Raw genomic sequence first — 19,303 nt, forward strand, 5'->3', positions numbered from 1 at the left:
ATCAGTCGGACATGACAGAAGAGAATAATAATGACTGGGTGGGGGAGAAAACTAAATGTAATCTGTGTGTGAGCAAGTGAGAGGGCAATTCAGCTGTTTCTTCTCCTGGTGCACTCAGGATTGAGAGAGGACAAGTGAGGGAGAGTGTGTATAAGCTTGTGTGTCTGAGTAGGAGAGAGATAGAGAGAGAAAGAGGGAGACAGAGGGAGAGAGCTTTAGCCTGGCTTTCCTCCGCTGTGCCTTTCAGCTCCTCTCTCACTGTAGAAAGAGGCGTGTCTATGGACCAGTATAAAGTCCAAGGAGAGCCACTCGTGTTGAGCCATTCTCAGGAGCGAGTCCTTTGCACTGCACACAAGCAAGAGGAGGAAACTGCAGCTGTTACTTAAAACACTGCCTTTTGATGACCTGCTTTGCATTTGGACACTTGTAGACCAGATTTTTTTTTTGGTGTTTCAGCAGAGGGTGGGCGAGCCTCTGGACTCAAACTCGAGGAGAGAGAGCAAGACTCACCTGAGCACACTGGATATCCTTTCTGCAACTGTTCATTCCAACACAACAAAAACTAGTTCTTATCACCACTACATTCGCCAGGCGAGCAGATCAAGAGCAGGCTCCAATTTCTGCGCTGTGAAATTGAATCAGAGGAACGGAGAGGCAATACAGCAGAGGCATTGTGTCCCTGCAATTGAAACACTAACCAGCTGAAAATATCAAAGACCATCCTGGACAAAGAGTTCTTCTCAAAGCTCCCTTGTTTGTCTAAAATCTGCTGTTGAAGTATAAAGTGATAAAGCTGCACAACACTCAGAGAGGACAGGGAGGCAAAGGGGACCATACACGAGGGAGAAGGATTGTGTGCAGGTGCTGGGGCTGCCATGGTGCGTGGAGGTGGCGTGGCAGTAGCTCCATCCTGCAGGGGCCTGTGGGTGTTTGGCGCCCTGTCGCTGGTGGCACTGTGTTTGTCGGACCAGGCCATTCGCTGCCCGGTGTGCTCCGAGGAGAGGCTGGCCAGCTGCCGGCTGCCGGAGGGCTGCGAGGAGACAGTGCGCGAGCCCGGCTGCGGCTGCTGCCCCACCTGTGCCCTGCCTAAAGGGGCGCACTGTGGCGTCTACTCACCTCGATGTGGCACAGGCCTCCGCTGCTACCCGCCGCGTGGTGTGGAGAGGCCACTGCACTCGCTGATGCACGGTCAGGGGGTGTGCACCGATGAGCGGGAGGTGGAGGAGAACTCAGGTGAGAGTGAAGGGGTCAGAGTGTTTGTGTGTGTGTGTGTGTGTGTGTGTGGACTGATGACACCGGGCTCTTCTTCTTTCTTTTAGTGATTGTAAGTTATAAAGAGGTACAAAGCACTAAAGCATTTACATAACATATCTCTGCACATGTCTATGTCAAGATGCTCTGATTGTATGAACACAGCTGACCAGGTCTGTCCAAGCTGACCTGGACTGGCGTCTCTCTGTCCCTCTCGCTCTGTGGACCCACGGCCGGGCAGACCAGAATATTTTCTGTCTCCGCTGCCTGGGCCTTANCCAGCCTGTAGAAAAAAGCTAAAAGAAAGAACACTCACAAAGGCATTACAATACATGCTGGGTTTCCATGGCAAAATGGAGGCAAAGGGAAAAAAAAAAAAAGAGATGTCGACCAATAAAAGCCATGATTCAAAACCTTAAAGGCTGAGTGGAGGGCATATCTGCACACACAGCAAACAAGAGGAAAGCAACACACTGATTTACAGACTCTGTCATGATCAGAAACACACATGTATAAGAGACTGTCTCTGCTTGCAGTGTTGTTAAAACTTATCCTGCAGTTCCACTGGTGGGAAGCTTTTTTAGGACCACTGGGGGCAGGGCAGCAGTGGGTGGGTGGGTGGGGGTGGGGGGGCTGGGGGCCTGGGGGGGTGGGGGGTTGGACTGTCCATTTGCCTTTTATAGCTGCCCACTCCAGTTAGGCAGCAGAGAGAAAAAAGAGAAAAAGAGATCTGGGGGGCTGATATAATGGGGGGTTGGGAGTGGGGGGTGGGGGGGGCAATGTGTGGTTTGGGAGATTTGGGGTTGATTAAAAGTGGACCAGCACTGATGTGTTTTCTGGTTTTTACTTTCTTATGGACCAAAATGTTTTATCAAGTGATCTCACAAAATGCAAATCAACATATCTGAGTGCTGGTGACATGAAATCAGTCGGACATGACAGAAGAGAATAATAATGATTGGGTGGGGGAGAAAACTAAATGTAATCTGTGTGTGAGCAAGTGAGAGGGCAATTCAGCTGTTTCTTCTCCTGGTGCACTCAGGATTGAGAGAGGACAAGTGAGGGAGAGTGTGTATAAGCTTGTGTGTCTGAGTAGGAGAGAGATAGAGAGAGAAAGAGGGAGACAGAGGGAGAGAGCTTTAGCCTGGCTTTCCTCCGCTGTGCCTTTCAGCTCCTCTCTCACTGTAGAAAGAGGCGTGTCTATGGACCAGTATAAAGTCCAAGGAGAGCCACTCGTGTTGAGCCATTCTCAGGAGCGAGTCCTTTGCACTGCACACAAGCAAGAGGAGGAAACTGCAGCTGTTACTTAAAACACTGCCTTTTGATGACCTGCTTTGCATTTGGACACTTGTAGACCAGATTTTTTTTTTGGTGTTTCAGCAGAGGGTGGGCGAGCCTCTGGACTCAAACTCGAGGAGAGAGAGCAAGACTCACCTGAGCACACTGGATATCCTTTCTGCAACTGTTCATTCCAACACAACAAAAACTAGTTCTTATCACCACTACATTCGCCAGGCGAGCAGATCAAGAGCAGGCTCCAATTTCTGCGCTGTGAAATTGAATCAGAGGAACGGAGAGGCAATACAGCAGAGGCATTGTGTCCCTGCAATTGAAACACTAACCAGCTGAAAATATCAAAGACCATCCTGGACAAAGAGTTCTTCTCAAAGCTCCCTTGTTTGTCTAAAATCTGCTGTTGAAGTATAAAGTGATAAAGCTGCACAACACTCAGAGAGGACAGGGAGGCAAAGGGGACCATACACGAGGGAGAAGGATTGTGTGCAGGTGCTGGGGCTGCCATGGTGCGTGGAGGTGGCGTGGCAGTAGCTCCATCCTGCAGGGGCCTGTGGGTGTTTGGCGCCCTGTCGCTGGTGGCACTGTGTTTGTCGGACCAGGCCATTCGCTGCCCGGTGTGCTCCGAGGAGAGGCTGGCCAGCTGCCGGCTGCCGGAGGGCTGCGAGGAGACAGTGCGCGAGCCCGGCTGCGGCTGCTGCCCCACCTGTGCCCTGCCTAAAGGGGCGCACTGTGGCGTCTACTCACCTCGATGTGGCACAGGCCTCCGCTGCTACCCGCCGCGTGGTGTGGAGAGGCCACTGCACTCGCTGATGCACGGTCAGGGGGTGTGCACCGATGAGCGGGAGGTGGAGGAGAACTCAGGTGAGAGTGAAGGGGTCAGAGTGTTTGTGTGTGTGTGTGTGTGTGTGTGTGGACTGATGACACCGGGCTCTTCTTCTTTCTTTTAGTGATTGTAAGTTATAAAGAGGTACAAAGCACTAAAGCATTTACATAACATATCTCTGCACATGTCTATGTCAAGATGCTCTGATTGTATGAACACAGCTGACCAGGTCTGTCCAAGCTGACCTGGACTGGCGTCTCTCTGTCCCTCTCGCTCTGTGGACCCACGGCCGGGCAGACCAGAATATTTTCTGTCTCCGCTGCCTGGGCCTTACCTGAGCTGGGCAGGGTCAGAGTTGGGGGGTGTGACAATGTGCTGCTTGTTTACCCTAATCTCAGCTAAGCCCTGAACCAGAGCATGCACACACACCAGCTCCTCACGCATGGCCTGATGGGAGAGTGCACACAGTCCCTCTGCTGTCTTGTGGCCGGTCGTTGTGAAAGGGGCCCTGCTGTAAGACGCAGAGCAGGCTTCAGAGAGGCGAGTGGAGGAGGTGTGGTGATAGATGGGGTGGGCGTGTGTGCATGTGAGTGTGTGTGTGTGTGTGTGTGTGTGTGTGTGTGTGTATGTGTGTGTCTGTTGCATGTGTCTGCACTCTGTATGACTCTGTGTGGCATGCAAGTTGGACCATACCTGCTTTAGTCGGGAGATCATGCATTTGGTTAGTGCAGATAGTGTCACTAAAAATTCCCTTTCCCAGCATTCCTTGGGTGTGGAATTATCCCATCATGCCAATGTTAAACTGAGATCCTGCAGGTATTGGTGTAGTGAAGGCAGTGAAATGCATTGTGGTGGTACTAGGAATGTGAGTGTGTGTGAGTGTGTGTGTGTGTGTGTGTGTGTGTGTGTGCGTGTGTGTGTGTGTTTGTAATGGGAGGAGGTAATAAAAGCTGCTGTATGAAATGACTGTAATGGAGTGTGGCCAGTCTGGAGCTATTAGAGCTCTCTGCAATCAGTAATTCACTTGGTGCTCTTTCATGGACACCCCCATCCCTCCTACTGCTGCTGCGGCAGATGTCTAACTCTTCTTCTGCTGTCAGTGTCTCTATCACACTTTTCTGGGCCAGCTTCTTATTCTCCTCTTTGTTGCTGCATTCCTCTTGTAAAGAAGAAAGTCTGTTTCCACTTTCACACAGTGGGACGTCTAATACTGGATGTCTTATCTGCATATCCAGTTCCAGTTCACTGGTTTGACGTTAACGTCTCTCTACTGATGAAATTCTCTACTGTTTGTCTTTCTCTGCTTTCCACAAAGGGAGTGGTGTTGATTTCCATTATGCCATATGAGACAATTGTTATAATGTGTCACAGACAGGTGGGTCTTTCATTTGTTCCAGATTATTTACTAACTTGCCCGGCGTTGCTCCCACTGAGCCTCTGCTCCTAGACATTTACTGGTAATGGCAGTAGGCTATCTGCTAGCGTCAGAACACCAAAGATTTGGATCAACTTAGCCAATATAAAACTCCCAGGATGTTCATCTTCATTGCAGCATCTGTTTCCCCTGGCCCTGGGTGCAAACCCCCCCCCCCCCAAAAAAACTCCGACAAGCCTTCGAGTGCATCGCCCACCGCGTCCAGCTCCTTCATGAGGATGAGCTCATCGGCACTCTTGCTGCCAGACCTGAAATGAGAGCCTTCTGCTCTCTGTACAGGGCCAGCATAGGTTAGGCCGGCACATAGCGTGACTAAATGGAATCAGAGCGACAAGGAAAGCTGTTTAGAGCATGATAAAAATGGAGGGCTGTCTCATCTTGGCCCACCTCTGTCCATCCACACCAATTTATCTCGCAGAATGTTCTCCCTGAACATTATTTCTGCTTTCGACGCCACATTGTCCGATCAGCTGGCCTGGAAGTGGGTTATAGTGCACTGGGGGAGTCTAGGGTCCTTACTCCAGGGCGGGGCGGCAGTAGATGGAACATTTTGGAAAGTTCATAAGTTTTGTTTTCAGTGTTCTGTAATCTGAGTGCTGAGTTCTGTCTCCACACTCCTCCTCACCCCTGGAGTCTGTCATAACAAAGCGGGGAAGCTCTACCCAATAAATCTCACTGTAAATCAATTCTTCTGGGCAGCAGCTCAAATCCACTGTATAAGAATGTTCAATGTAAACCATGGCAGTAGAGAGACAATCAAAAAGGCACAGGGGAGAGGCGAGGAGCAACTCCAGTCACAAGCAGGAGATTTCCTTTGTGGCGCATTCACCGTGCTTATGCATTATTAAACAAGGGGGTGCATCTCCTGAATACATGACTGACACTGCCCCACTCCTAGCAACAGTGAACATGCTAGATAAAAATAGAAGAGGGTTTTTAAAAACCAAGAGAATTCATAATGAAAAGGACCATGGGGTAGAGGCAGATATGGACAGCCCTCTGAAGGGAATTTAGGTGTTCAGTTACAGCCCCGCATCCAGATGCTACAACAAAACACTTGTGTCACAAAGATTTGTGCTGCCTCATGGTTGTCACCTAATTTTAACTAACTACTAATGAAAAGGGAGTGCAATATATCAAGTGTTATGAACCACCAGTCCATTTTCTTAGGATCCAAACACTGTATTTCTCTCAAACATTTATTATTATTTATACTGAATTTCCATAGCAACAACAAGCACTATCCAGCATCTTATGTCAAGGTCTAAGACAGCTTTAGTGCTTCTTAATATCCCATTCTTAGAAACCCTCTCTATCCTAATACTTAGAATAAATCATCATGCGAGTGTTGGCATCTGCTCCCACATTCCAGCCGAGTCTGCCCCGGTGTCGTATTCAAATGCTTCCCTCTGACAGTGAAACAGATATTATTTACAAACTGATACAGATGTCAGATATGAAAAGTCTTACACCTACAGGCACCGAAGACGCTGCATGAATGAAGCTGTCAGTGGAGCCAGACTCTGTCCAACTATGCCCAATTTGCTGTGACGCACACAGGTCTTTATGAAAGAGGCATGCTAACCTAGATTTCCCTTTCTCCTATGAGCAAGCACTCCTCAGCACATTTTGGTTGTGAGTTGTGAACTGGTTAAAGATGTGAATGTATTTTGGGGGAATTGTTTCAAACGTCTTTGAGCAGATGTCCCCTAATGTTGTGTATTTGCTTTCTTTGGGTTGTGCGGCGCATTTGTACAGCTGGGGTTCTTGTGCGGGAGTAAATGTGATTAGCTAATTGCTGTCCTCTGTGAGACAGGGACCCCCTTCTAGTGTTGGAGCTGAGAGATACACAAACAATCCACCATTGTCCTGGCCATGAAATACACTTAATCTGAGGAGCACAGTGAATCCTCGAGGGCTGGGATTTCACATTGAAGTTTAAGCCCAGGATTCAGGAACAAAAAAAAACACTGCAGCAATTTACACCTTCTATCATTCTACACATCTTTATAACAAATGGTGATTTTATTGACAAAAAGTATTTTCTGAGCAGTGATCATTAATTATATTTTTTGCCTTTCATTAAGATGAAATTCTGTATTAGTTCAAACTAATATTCCAGGTAGTAAATTGCTTCGCTGGCTATTAGAAATGCTGTAGTATTCATTTCCTCTCCTTGCACTTACATTTATTAAAACAAGACAAGTCTGCTCAAAATTAAGTTATGATGTAACTCAGAATAGTTTGACCTAATTCACTGCAGCTGCACGTTTCCCTCTATTCATAGATCTATTTATCACATTCAGTAACAGCGCATCAACAAATGATGGATGTCTAGGATCAGCCCAGCTTACTATGACAGAATTTACTCACAAATCTAAAAGCAAATAAATCTATACAACAAACAGTAGAATGGAGCCTGGCCTGTTGAGTTATGGCCCGAGGTTAATAATGACTATAATACATCAGTCTAGTTTATATTGTTGGATAAGTGACATAAATTCAGGTGTCTCTGAACATGTTTTATCAGGATGAAAAATAGGATTGAAACTTAGAAAAGTTCTCAAGCCATGTTTTATTTTCATCACAGGACAATGTTTTGAACCAAACCAGGATAAAGGATAATGTTTAATCTGATGGTGATCCATCTGGAAGATGTTCCATCCTTAACTCATATTTTTGTCTCTGATCCACAAGGCTGAACAATTGGCTGAATGCAATCTGGCCATGTGCAGCATCCAAATCGCAGGGGCGATAAAATAAAAAGATTAAAAGATGAAATAAAATAAAAAAGATCAAATGTGTCACAACAGACCATGAATGAAGCACATCCAGCCTAGAAATCATACAGACATAGCAAAACACTTATGTTTGGTAAAGCCCCCGCCCCCCCCCAAAAAATCACATCATCCAAATTTTTATATATTTTTTTCAGGGAAAATGACAATTCCCACTATAATCGCGACTCATATCACAATTGCAATATCTGCCAAAATACTCTCAAAGGATTCTTCGTCTGCATATCGCTGAGTTCTATTTTCAGATTTCAAGGGTAAATCAAGCAGGGCAGTAAACTGCTGCTGCTCTGTTCTCTTTGGATTCAGACTCACAAACATGTTGTGTTTCTGGATACTGCTGTGACATCAGCTGAATGGGAAGTGAGTGACCAGAGGAGCATCAGGCAGTGCAGCAGCTGATTTCTTGTCTTTGTCATTCATGTTTGTCGTGCTGCTGAACCAGCGTTACTTCTTGTCCATCCCATATGAAGAATGCAAAAAAGAGGAGGTGCTCACAAACACAAGAACATACAACTTTCTATGTTTAACCTGACAACTAAAGTTTGGTTTTCAAACATTTCATGTCATGTCACTTCTTGCAGCACGTGCCGGCAGTCCTGAACAGTGTTCTTGTAACTGCACCTGACATTGACTCTGATGATTAACTGATTCAAAGAAATCTTCTGCCTGGTAGCTGCTGGTCTGATACTCAGTGTTGACTGACAAGTGTTTTTGGAAGCGAGCCTAGTTTACATTACAAAACATTACAAAACAGCTTCCCCTCAGAGTATAGTTTTCATCAGATTCATTACTTAGGACATATTAAATGCAGAAGACGAATAGTTTATATACCATTAAACAGGTTAAAACAAACTTCAAATCTCAGTAACACTGATTCCACCACCGCTCTGTAATTGTATTTCTGTTTCTTTTCTTTTTTATTTTTTAGTTCTGTTGTTTTAGTTTAGAGGAGAAAGACTCATCTGGTCACATTGGGGTAAGAATGTGTTGTGAGTCTGTTTGCCTTCATTTACCCATTATGTCGTAAAATTTATTGTTGCATTGTGGAGAAAATCATTTGGAAAAACAAGCCTCATTCAGGTTATTTGATAACTTTAGAATTTAGACAACTTCTGGGATTTATATATTTGACATCTTCTACATAAACAAACATTTTAAAGAGTAATTCAACAACAGGCTGAAAAGCTATTTTACTGGCCTCAGTTCTCCGTTTGTTCAGTCGGAAATGAGCTGTGTTACGCCCGTTGTACCTGTAACCACACCCAACAGCGAGGTGCTCTGACCCTGAAGTGTACGCCTACATCACTGAGAGGATAAACCACTGGAGGTCAGCAAAAATAAAGATTTTCCCGCAAATTTTAAGTTAACTTTTATAGACATCCTTTTCATTTTTTTTTTGGAATTGGAACCAAACTATAAAGTGAGTGAGAAGATTTGAACTGGTCAGTGCTCTTATGAATGTCCAGCAATTTCTTGTTAGTTATCGGCCACAACATGCGCCATTACAGATAAGCCTCCGTCTAGGACAAGCTAACATTGGCTGGTACATCAGCCGGGCTCGTCACCCTGTGAAGAAGTAGCTCCACAACTCCTCCTAGTGTTTTCAAACTTATCTGTTGACCTCACTTCATGAGCGCCCTGCAACTATCTACAACGTATCCGTATCAAACAATTGCAGTCATTTTTTTTTTTAAAGGGGTGCATCTCAAGTTTTTGTACGAATGTTTCACATATTGGACTCTCTTTTGGCTTCGATCCGAAATCTAAGCTTGTAGAAATATAAACCTTTGGAAAGTGCTCTGCCAATCTCGCTCAGCATAACTAAATATTTATTTGAGGAGGATATTTGTCTTTGGGTTTACAAGCTCAGCTTTAAAGCCCTGAACAGTGGAATCTGAAATCCCATGACCCTTTTAGACCCTCATATCACTGTTTTGCGGACTGCGACAGGAAAGTAAATACACTGTATAAACAGAGGGTGTGGCGCCGATTTGTCGTAATGTATATTAAATGATTTAAATGGTGTAAAGGGTTTTTTCCTGTGACAGAAAATGTGTTCATCAAGAAAGACAGGGCCTTGTAATCAGTACGCTTTCACTCAACCCGTAACGGCTGATGCTCACACGTCTACTGGCCAGAGCTGACGAATCAATTTCCAAGTGCTGCGGCTGATATGTGACAACAAATATTTAAGTAAGAACTAGATTGAGCAAGCCGTGTAGTTTATTGTGCAACAGGTTTGGAATTCGTCAGCCAGTCCAAACAAAGTGGAGCCAATCAGATATTGTATTGTCTTTGCACTATGACTTAAGGATGAAGTCGATAATGAATTTTATCCTGCTGATTAACGGATTAAAGGTAATGGTCTGTATATGTTATAATGCATCTTGTTGACTCAGCTTTATCTCATCGTAATCATACCAAAAGACAAAAGAAGGCAGGTAAAGCCTATTCCCGATTCTGAGTATGAGTACATGTTTACCCATGACCTTTCTTTATCTTTGCTCTGCACCTGTGACTGGCAGTGAAGTGTGGTGCATCAGCTCCGGGGCTGATAATGGACTGTAGGAATTATATTTTAAAAGCCAAGAGCTGCTGATCCAAATCAAATGAAACCACACAGAGAAGTGGCGACTTCCTCCATGGAAAACAGCAGTGGTAGCAAACAGGACATGCCACCCCTGACCCACTTCTAAATCACGTTGGCTCACCCTGCGAAAGAGTGTGGAATCGGAAAAGTGTGAACTGGCAAAAGACGAGAAAGAACAACTTGGAACGAAGGAAACAGCTGAAACCCTGTTGGCTCTTGTGGAAGAAAGTGCTGATGAGCAAGGCTTAACAGCAACAAGACTAAAAATACAAACAGCCAAGAGACACTTCCCCCCCTACACAAGCCAAGCCAAGCAAGATGACTGTCTATGAAGTTTAGAGAAAGACGGTCACCTTCTGACTCCTGCCACTGAGCTGTAAAAAAAAAAATCTTATCATCACCAGAAAACAGCCCAGAATCAATACTTGACTCCAGCAGGAGCTACAGCAGTACTGCAAAGACAAGCTTGTACTGGTTTGGATGTGTGCAAGTATGGGTTCACGCATTGGGGACCTGAGGAGAGGCTTTACATTGCACAAGATCACAGAGGCTACTGACCCACCGTCATTGTCTCTTTGCCAACTGCAATTAACTGGATGCCTGGCAGTGACCTTAGATATAAAGCAGAGCTCAGATCTGGTTCAGGCATCAGTACGAGAACAGCTTCAAAATGGTGAAATCACAGTTTAAAATGCTTCGATTCCAGCGCCGATCTGTAAAATGCCACAGGTTATGAGCAGAAAGCACCAAATGCTGCCAAGTCTGATAACACACAGGTGAAAGGCAACATGCATGTGCATAAGAAAGACACATGCTAAACCTCTATCCCTCATTTAGCCCATCTTGTGCCCCCAACCACTAACTAGTGCACACACACACACACACACACACACACACACACGCACACACAGTGGTGCCCACTTGTGACAGTGCAAATACCCTCTAACAACCTCCATCTGGCACAGGCTGAGGTTGTTGTGGAAGGGTGGAGAGTGAAGAGGGAGGGGGGCATTTCCTGAGGAAGCAGCTGGCTGCCTTCAGGGCCATGGAACTGCAGGATTATAGGGATGCAAAGGTGAATGTGGCACAGACCACAATGTACAGAGGGTGGCAGAACAGGGGTGGTATCGTTTTTAAAGAGCCTCAGAGCTTGTGGCATGGCTGCGGTGCAGTAGTTGAAGAGTACCAGGGTGAGAGCTGAGGTGCAGATTACCCCCCAGAGCGGGAACACAGCTCTGTGTCCTTGAGGTTAACCTGGCCTCATTTTTAGCCTACATTTCACCACATTCAGCTGTATGGGACGTTATGTAGAAGGACAAGGAGGATTAGCAGAACAGCTCCCGCTCTCTGACACTCAGCCAAATAATTCAAATAATGGATGCGCTGATATTGCACTGTGTTGCACTGACAATCATGCCAAAAAATGTTTTTGTCCAACTGTTTATGAAACACTTCTGACAGTGTATTGTTCACCTTGTTGAATTTGAGGAACTCAAGCATTATTCCTTGCCCTTTAGCGATGGACAGGCAGGATGAGATCATCCCCGAGCACCCAAACAACAGCAATATCCGGTGCAGTCCACAAGACAAACGCTGCATACAGAAGACCCTGGCACGACACCCTCCCAAATCCACAAATCAGAGAAGCAACACCGCCAGGGAGGAGACCAAGGCGGCGCTGGTGAGAGAAACAATCTTCTGACATCTTATCAGTTTCAACAGAAAACAACACACCCTGGCAATTCCCTCTGCAGAACACGCCTCAGCCGCAGCAGGTGTTTTACATTAGGGCTTTATAGTTCCAAAGCCACAAGCGTAACAGTCAGGTTATAAATTGTACAAATTAGTTATTTACACACTGTAACATTTAGTTGCGGTCTTGTGAAATAATGTACAGGTGGACATTGACATCAACATGCAATTTGCTGTTTTAACATTGGCAGGAGCATGATCATAACATCCCCATTAATCAGTAACAGGCTGTTTTTACCACATTTTAGTAGGCTACATCCATCTAACAAAGCAATGTGTTACACAGCAATGCCAGAGTGTCTCACATTTAGATTTATTTGAGCTGCCCACCCAGGACGGTTTTATTATTTTTGGCTATTTATGTTTATACTTTTTTGTGTTTTTAAAGTCTGTATGGGGAAAGCAGCTGAACTGGCCGTGCTAAAATCTGCCAGAATGATATATTAACATGTGATCATTACATGCTCGTAAAGTAAATGCAACCAACTCAAACTGTTAACGGTTGTCAGCATTTCTTGGCGTCAAATTAAAACTCATGATGCGAAATTTAGGTATCACAACACGACGGCACTTTGACTTTGCCATCATGATTTATTTATTGGAATCCAAGTCGAAGCCGGGATTTTTCCCAAGAAGGTGAATTTAATATCCCAAATTTGAAAACAGCAAGTTCCCAGATCTGAAGGCAATGTGCTCAGCAGGTGAAATAGAATATGTGAGTTATAAGCTTTTACTGTAAATCCTTTTGGATTTAGTATTTCCTGTTTTCCCAGTTTGCCTAGTGTTTTTTTTCTTAAATATACATTACTTTTTTTTTGGACATTTATCTAGATTTGTTATTTATTCGTTTTCATGATTAGCTGAAATGATCTCATAACTCATGGCGGCTGATTTTTCATTTTACCTCATGATTTTCTTGTCCATTTTGGAAACTCGAGACTTTCCATTATTTTCATACACAGCGAATTTTCTTATGCCACTGCAAATATCTATGTGCATCTACATCTGGAACTCTGCTGATTTGTTTAAATGGTTTCTCCTACAGGCTCCATGTCGTGCTGAGCTACAAAGAGCACTGGACAGATTGGCATCAAATACCCGCACACACGATGATCTCTTCACAATCCCTATACCCAACTGCGACAAGAACGGAGACTTCCACGCTAAACAGGTCTGTGATTTCAAGCACACACTGAGCAGACCACTATTTGGCCGTGTGTTCTGGTGAACTGTGAATCTCCATTATTAAGCCAGTACAAATAAAAATGCATCTCTGTACTTCAAACAGTTCCTTTCAAACTACATCAGCAATCTGTGGGCCAAAACACAACACATGACTGCAGCCGATGAAATATTGTCTTACTAGTTCAAGATCAACACAGAAGTGTCTCCAAGCAGACTGTCGTGCTAATGCCAAGACCTTATTTTTCTAAGCTCACATGAAAAGTGATTTACTTTCAGAAATCAAGAGTTGAACTATGTGTGTAAAGTGGTTTCCCCTAAACTGTTGAACAATAATCACTTTATTGCTGTGATGGATGCAATTAGCTTTTGGATGCAGTTACTTTTTTTTGTTATTCTGACTTTGCAAGATTGGGCAACTATGCAGATAAGAGTGAGAGAATCAGAGAACATAAAAACACAGATAAGACTGCCCTGAGCTGTATATGCAATCAAAGCAGCAGACGCAGAGTTAGTGATAAAAGGAAAAGCTCTGCTAAGGCCCCGGTCATCAAGAGTCTGAGTTATGTTGATTGTGTAACATGGTTAAAGTATCTCTGTCTGCTCAGATTTACAGGCATCTGTTTACTGTTTAACTAAAACTGCACTGTGATAAAAATTATAGGGAAGTAAAGCACAGGTCATGAGGGACAACTGGGAGTCATTTCACAGCGAGGTTGCTCTGAAACTGTTAACTGGTCTTGGAGGCTTTTTGAAACTGTAAATCACTACAGGAAAAGTACAAAATCGTGTAATAAATTTTGTGTTACAGTAACCAAAAGCTGCCACTACTTTAACAGTAGTTACGAACTCATGTGACAAACCTCAGAGGATTTTAATTTAATAATTAAATTACTTAAAATACTTCTCCCAGTTTGTTTAAGGTAACTTTAAGTGCCAGCAGAGTGTGAGTGACTTTAATGTATGACTCTGTTTTTCTTTTAAATGTGGTTTGCTGATAAAATATTGTTATACCTGACAAACACCTTTTTGACCATTCATGCAGGACAAAGCCCAGAGCTGCATTGACTCCTCTGTTCAAGATAATCAAACTGGTCTGTAACCTTTGACCTAGTGCTCAGTTTTATATAAACCTGATTCTTGACAGCAGCAGCACAACATGCTGCAAACACAGCTCTGACATAACATCACCTTATAAAACACGGTAGACATGTTAGCAAACATTTGCTTATTTACACATCCAGCAAACATGGAGCAACTCTCTCTCTCTCAGGGAAACGTCTGGCTCTTTACTGGTGCTGCTAAACGCTCCACAGCTTGTCGTTAGCTTTGTCAGGGTGGGTCATGGATTTTTAGAGCTTTTTTTTGTTGGAAACAGCTGCTGAAAACCTACTGATGAGAACAGTGAAAGTAGAAGTGCGAGCAGGGAAACCAAAATACTGATTTAAAAAAAGCTATAAAGAGCTGTAAAGCTGGGGCGCCTCAGTGGCTCACTTAGTAGAGCATGTAATATTAAGTCTTAGTCCTTACCGCAGCGGCCAGGGTTCGAGTCTGACCCGTGGCCCTTTGCTGCATGTCATCCCCTCTCTGTCTCCCCAACCTTCCTGTGGCTCTCTCTCACTGCGGCTCTGATAAAGGCATAAAAAACCTGAAAAGATCTGTAAAGCTGAGGGTAACTGCAGAGTGACCCCTTTCACATTACATGCAGTCCTTTGATCCATTGTTAATACAAAAATATTGAGCTTTAATATTTGCGCCTGAAGTTAAAGGTGTTACATGACAAGAATATTTCATTGATCTTTTATGCCCACAGTGTCATCCTGCACGCGATGGCCAGCGGGGAAAGTGCTGGTGCGTGGATCAGAAGACGGGCACGAGGCTGCCCGGACCGTTGGAGCAGCGAGGGGATCTGGACTGCCACCAGTTAATGACTGCCACCCTGAGGGATTGAGGAGTGGGGAGTGGCAGTGGGGGTGCAGGACCAGCTGAATTCCACTGGTGCTTATTAGTAGAACTACATAAGGAAAGGACTTCGCCCTAAAGCCTCACCTCACCTGAGGCCAACGGTACTTGACCTTGCGCAACAAAAAGGAAACCATTTAATTGAGTTCTTTTGCTATTTTGTTTCTGTGTGTGACAGTATGTGATCTCTGAGTCTTTTGAGCACTTGTTGTGTATTGTTTCTACTATGTGAACCTAAGACCGATAGTCTTTAGACACATGCGCTTTAAAGTAACAGGTGGCAGAAAAAAAAACCTTCCACAGATAAGAGTTGTAGTTGTGATCTTTGTTAGAGAGCAAATGTGTTGTTTTCTCTAGTCTAACTTCAGTGTAGTATTCTTGAAAAATGACAAGAAAATGCATCAACCCCACCAGATAGTCAGATGTGAGACAAAACAGGAGCTGTCAGTGTTTGTTAGATTCTTTCTGGAGCACTAGATCAGTTGGAAGTACTGCATCAGGACAATCCAGAAAGACTATCAATTAAAAAGGATTGTGTACTAGATTTTCACACAATATGTGTAAGTGGTTGTAATATGTGGCTCTTATTTTACTGTCCTATATGTCGTAAACCCCACCCATCTGGTAAGTAGGTAAAAACAAACCATAAAATGTCTTTGCAAACACAAAGTCTAGTTCAGCGACAACACAAGAGTAGCAATAATAGATGGGATGAGAACAACAGATGAAAAAAGAAACAGGGGTAACAAAGGAATGCTACAACCCCCTGCCTTGAGTTATCAAATGATAAGCCATAGCTTTTCACAACATGGAGACCAAAGTTAAAAGTGGTATTTGTTTGAAAAACTGTATCTCTGAAAGCCCAGAATAGATTTGCTTCATTACCCCGTGGTTCACTCTGCATCCCCCTCTCTCTGCCGATGAGCTCTCCTGCACTGTGGTCCAGAAGGACTGGCAGTGTAGCTGGGCTGGAAACTCTGTACACTGCTGATAGGATAATCTTATTTTTCCAGCTGGTGCTAAGATGCCAGTGTGACTCTCATGTTTGTATGAATATGTTTCAACATAGAGGATTTCTCTCCAAACAGACTGCTTAGCAGATCTTTGGTGGTGCTATATACTGATTGTGCCAAAATACAAAAAAAAAAAAAAAAAAAAAAAACGGGCATTGTTTTGGATTGGAAGAAGAAGACTGAGATTTTCAGGAAGTGGCGCAATTAGCATCGGCAAGTCTGAGGATCACCTCTGCACTAGCTATTGACAAAGGCTTTCCATGTGTGTTTTCATGTTATTGTTTGAATATGAAACCAACATCCCACATTAGCTTTGCACTATCAATACAGCTAACTGGCTTTGTGTTTCATTGGCCAGTGTTGTAAATAGCAGGTGTGATGTGTTTTAAATACACAAGCAGAATGTAATAACTTTTAATGATTATGGTAACAATGCAGCTTCTAGCTAACATGAAGCTTTGACTGGGGGACTCCTCTGTTAATCAGACACAGCTAGTTATGAGTTTTCTGTAGGGCATCACACTAACAATTAAAGGAGTTTGTTACCAGTGCAAGTGACATAGCTTCTCCTCAAATATCTTACATACAATAGACAAGGCTGGTTATATTCTTATAGAAATTTGATTGCACTGGAGGAGTGCATTAGCAGGTTTAAGCTAATGGTGGTGTTTGTCATCACCGGATATGGACAGCCTGCTCTATCTGTTCCATGGGACACTTTGGTTTATAACTGGCTAAAGAAAAGACTCATCTTGTGTGGATGGACGGTCATTACTGGTGTTGGTGTCACTTTGGCAGAGTAGCAAGTCAGGTCGTTCCCACACAGAACAGCATTAATGTCAACTTAACAAACCTTTAGTGCGTAGATCATGATGTAGTAATATCACAGATGATGAAAAGAAAACACAGCCACTGTCATACAGTGCATTTTTTGCTCTTTTTGTTTTCTGTCTCCACACTCTGATGTTACCTCAATATCAGTTAAGCTTTAAATATGACTATTTGAGCACAGCACACTGAAGTGAGGTTAATTCAGCTCCACACAGAAATAAGAAAAGTGCCATGAAAACTTTTCTTCTCATTATCACTATTATAAATATTATAAATATTACAAATATTACAAATATTACAAATATTGTTATTATTATTATTATTATTATTATTATTATTATTATGCATTTTTTGCACATTTTCCATACTGAATTTGGTCTAATCTTCTTAAAAAGCAGTAGTATATGAATATATAATTAGAGTCAGAGAAAAGAAAGGTGCAACGTAGTAAAACATAAAACCTGCTGGTGTGAAGTAGTTGCTCTCACCCACTAATCCCAACAAAACCCAACAGCTGATATGGGCAAGCTCATCCCCAAAATAAATCTGACTAATGTTGACTGTTATCATCAGACTTTCTCTGGCCTTTCTCAATCCTGAAGGTACTTGAGGTTGTGAGGGTGAAATTTACAAAGAATTAAAACAATACCCTACTGTCTGAACACATAATAAACATGGAAGGGTGCATTTTAGTGCACTTTGTCTTCTATGATTTTGCAACAAAACTCACTCATTTTAAATAATAAAAACTTAAAGAGAATTGCAAATAATTTTCCACAGATTCACAGCCTGTAATGTTTAATCATATTATACAATTCAAACACAAATGATCAAAGGTAACTTTTTTTCTTGTCTCTGTGTTGGCCTAGTTATTCTGCCGTATCTATAATATCAGTCAGAAATCCACACTTTTGATCCTCAGTTACTAATAATACTAAAGAAATTGAATCTAACCACTGAAGCCATGGTTAGTTTATATGCTGGAAATAGAGTATTGTCACCTGATGACCAATGTCATTAAAGAAGAAATGTATCCAAAGGTAATACACCAAAATACAGACAGATAGAAAGAAGATGGTCTGAGTGGAGAATCATTGCTACAGCTTAAAAATATCAAAAACCAAATATCCTAAAAATCGTTCCAAAGATCACAATGTATCTGGAGACATCAATACTCATTCAGTGAACTGCATGCACACAAAAAAAGTTCCAGCACAATCCTATCTTATCATTCATCAATTAATGAAGTGTTACTAAACACATTCAAGCACATTTCTCTGTTAAACAGTCTTAATCTTTGAGAGAGAAGGCAAATGGTTTTGGCTTTGATTTTTGTAAAGGCCTTCTAACTACATAAACTGTGTATTTAAGCTATAGTACATTGCTTGATCTCTAACTTTTGCTGAACTGAACTGTAATTGCATTTCTCGAGAATAGACTGTTCCTGTTTGCCTTTGATATTATCCGTTAATGTGTAGAAGATATGAAGTAATGTTTTTGCATGCATCCAAATGGACTGGGGTTGGGAACAGCTGAGGTCTTGTGTATCTTGTCCAGAACAGGACTCTTATATTCAAACACTGAAGTGATCAAAGGACTGAAATAATAGAGTTTCAATCGATGAAATAATCAATTGCATTGTAAATGTTTACCTGATGAAAATGTACACATTGTAATACATCAATTAAAACACTTTAGAAACTACAATGTTGTTGCGGTTATTATTAGTAGCAGGAGTATTATTAGTAGTAGTTGTTTTAAATGACTTTGACTTCTTACAGATATGTCAGTACCAGCATATACTGTATGTTGGCCAATACGTTACAAGAAGCTGCTGTATGGAAAATGCCAAAGATATATTTTGTAAAGATGGTTTTGACTGAAGTTCAGTGTACTTACATAAATAATGGTTAGAACAAGTTTCCTTTTAGCTTGTAGCTTAAAACTTACTGTTATACTTGCTGAATGTTTGTATTTTTCAACTGCAAAATTTCATGTGAAATATCTTGGCCACAAAATATCTTAAATATCTTAATTAAAGATTTAAATATGCGTTTATGTAAAAAGAAAAACTAAATTGGAGGATAAATTGTTATCAGATTTTTAAACTCAAATATTGGTATCTGCCTAAAAAATACAGTATCGGTCAAACTATTAGTAGTAAATGTAGTAATGGTTGCAGTAGTGTTATTCAAAAGAAGCAATGATATGTGAATCAGCCAAAAGTAAGCAAAGGAGCTGTAGATAGCAAAATCAAACAAGAAACAAAGATCTGAATAAAAAGCTGCTGGTGCATCAAAATGTGATGGGTTGAGTTCCACATCTAAATGTACAATGATCTAAATGGTTGATAATACTTCAGAGCTTATC

General features: G+C 42.6%; 1 protein-coding gene across 2 annotated transcripts; it reads left to right on the top strand.

Moving 5' to 3' along the window:
- Positions 1–335: 335 nt before the first annotated feature.
- igfbp4 (insulin like growth factor binding protein 4) lies at positions 336–18,617 on the top strand. Of its 2 annotated transcripts, none has more exons than XM_022739958.1 (4): positions 336–1,233; positions 11,711–11,874; positions 12,991–13,116; positions 14,941–18,617. In XM_022739958.1, the coding sequence occupies exons 1-4, from the start codon at positions 876–878 to the stop codon at positions 15,076–15,078; spliced, it is 786 nt and encodes a 261-aa protein (XP_022595679.1). In that variant the 5' UTR covers positions 336–875; the 3' UTR covers positions 15,079–18,617. The 2 variants fall into 2 exon arrangements, with proteins under 2 accessions (XP_022595679.1, XP_022595678.1); XM_022739957.1 differs by lacking the exon at positions 336–1,233 and adding an exon at positions 2,511–3,408.
- Positions 18,618–19,303: the final 686 nt, after the last annotated feature.

The sequence above is a fragment of the Seriola dumerili genome, unplaced genomic scaffold, assembly GCF_002260705.1.
Source record: "Seriola dumerili isolate Sdu_G_001 unplaced genomic scaffold, Sdu_1.0 BDQW01000050.1, whole genome shotgun sequence".
Taxonomy (NCBI): Eukaryota; Metazoa; Chordata; class Actinopteri; order Carangiformes; family Carangidae; genus Seriola; species Seriola dumerili.

What these genes read in the sequence shown, in the direction of transcription:
- igfbp4 (XM_022739958.1), top strand. Translation starts at nt 876, where the DNA reads ATGGTGCGTGGAGGTGGCGTGGCAGTAGCTCCATCCTGCAGGGGCCTG. An exon ending in GGAGGTGGAGGAGAACTCAG is followed by an intron (nt 1,234 to 11,710) that starts GTGAGAGTGAAG and finishes CTTGCCCTTTAG; the next exon opens with CGATGGACAGGCAGGATGAG. An exon ending in GAGACTTCCACGCTAAACAG is followed by an intron (nt 13,117 to 14,940) that starts GTCTGTGATTTC and finishes TTATGCCCACAG; the next exon opens with TGTCATCCTGCACGCGATGG.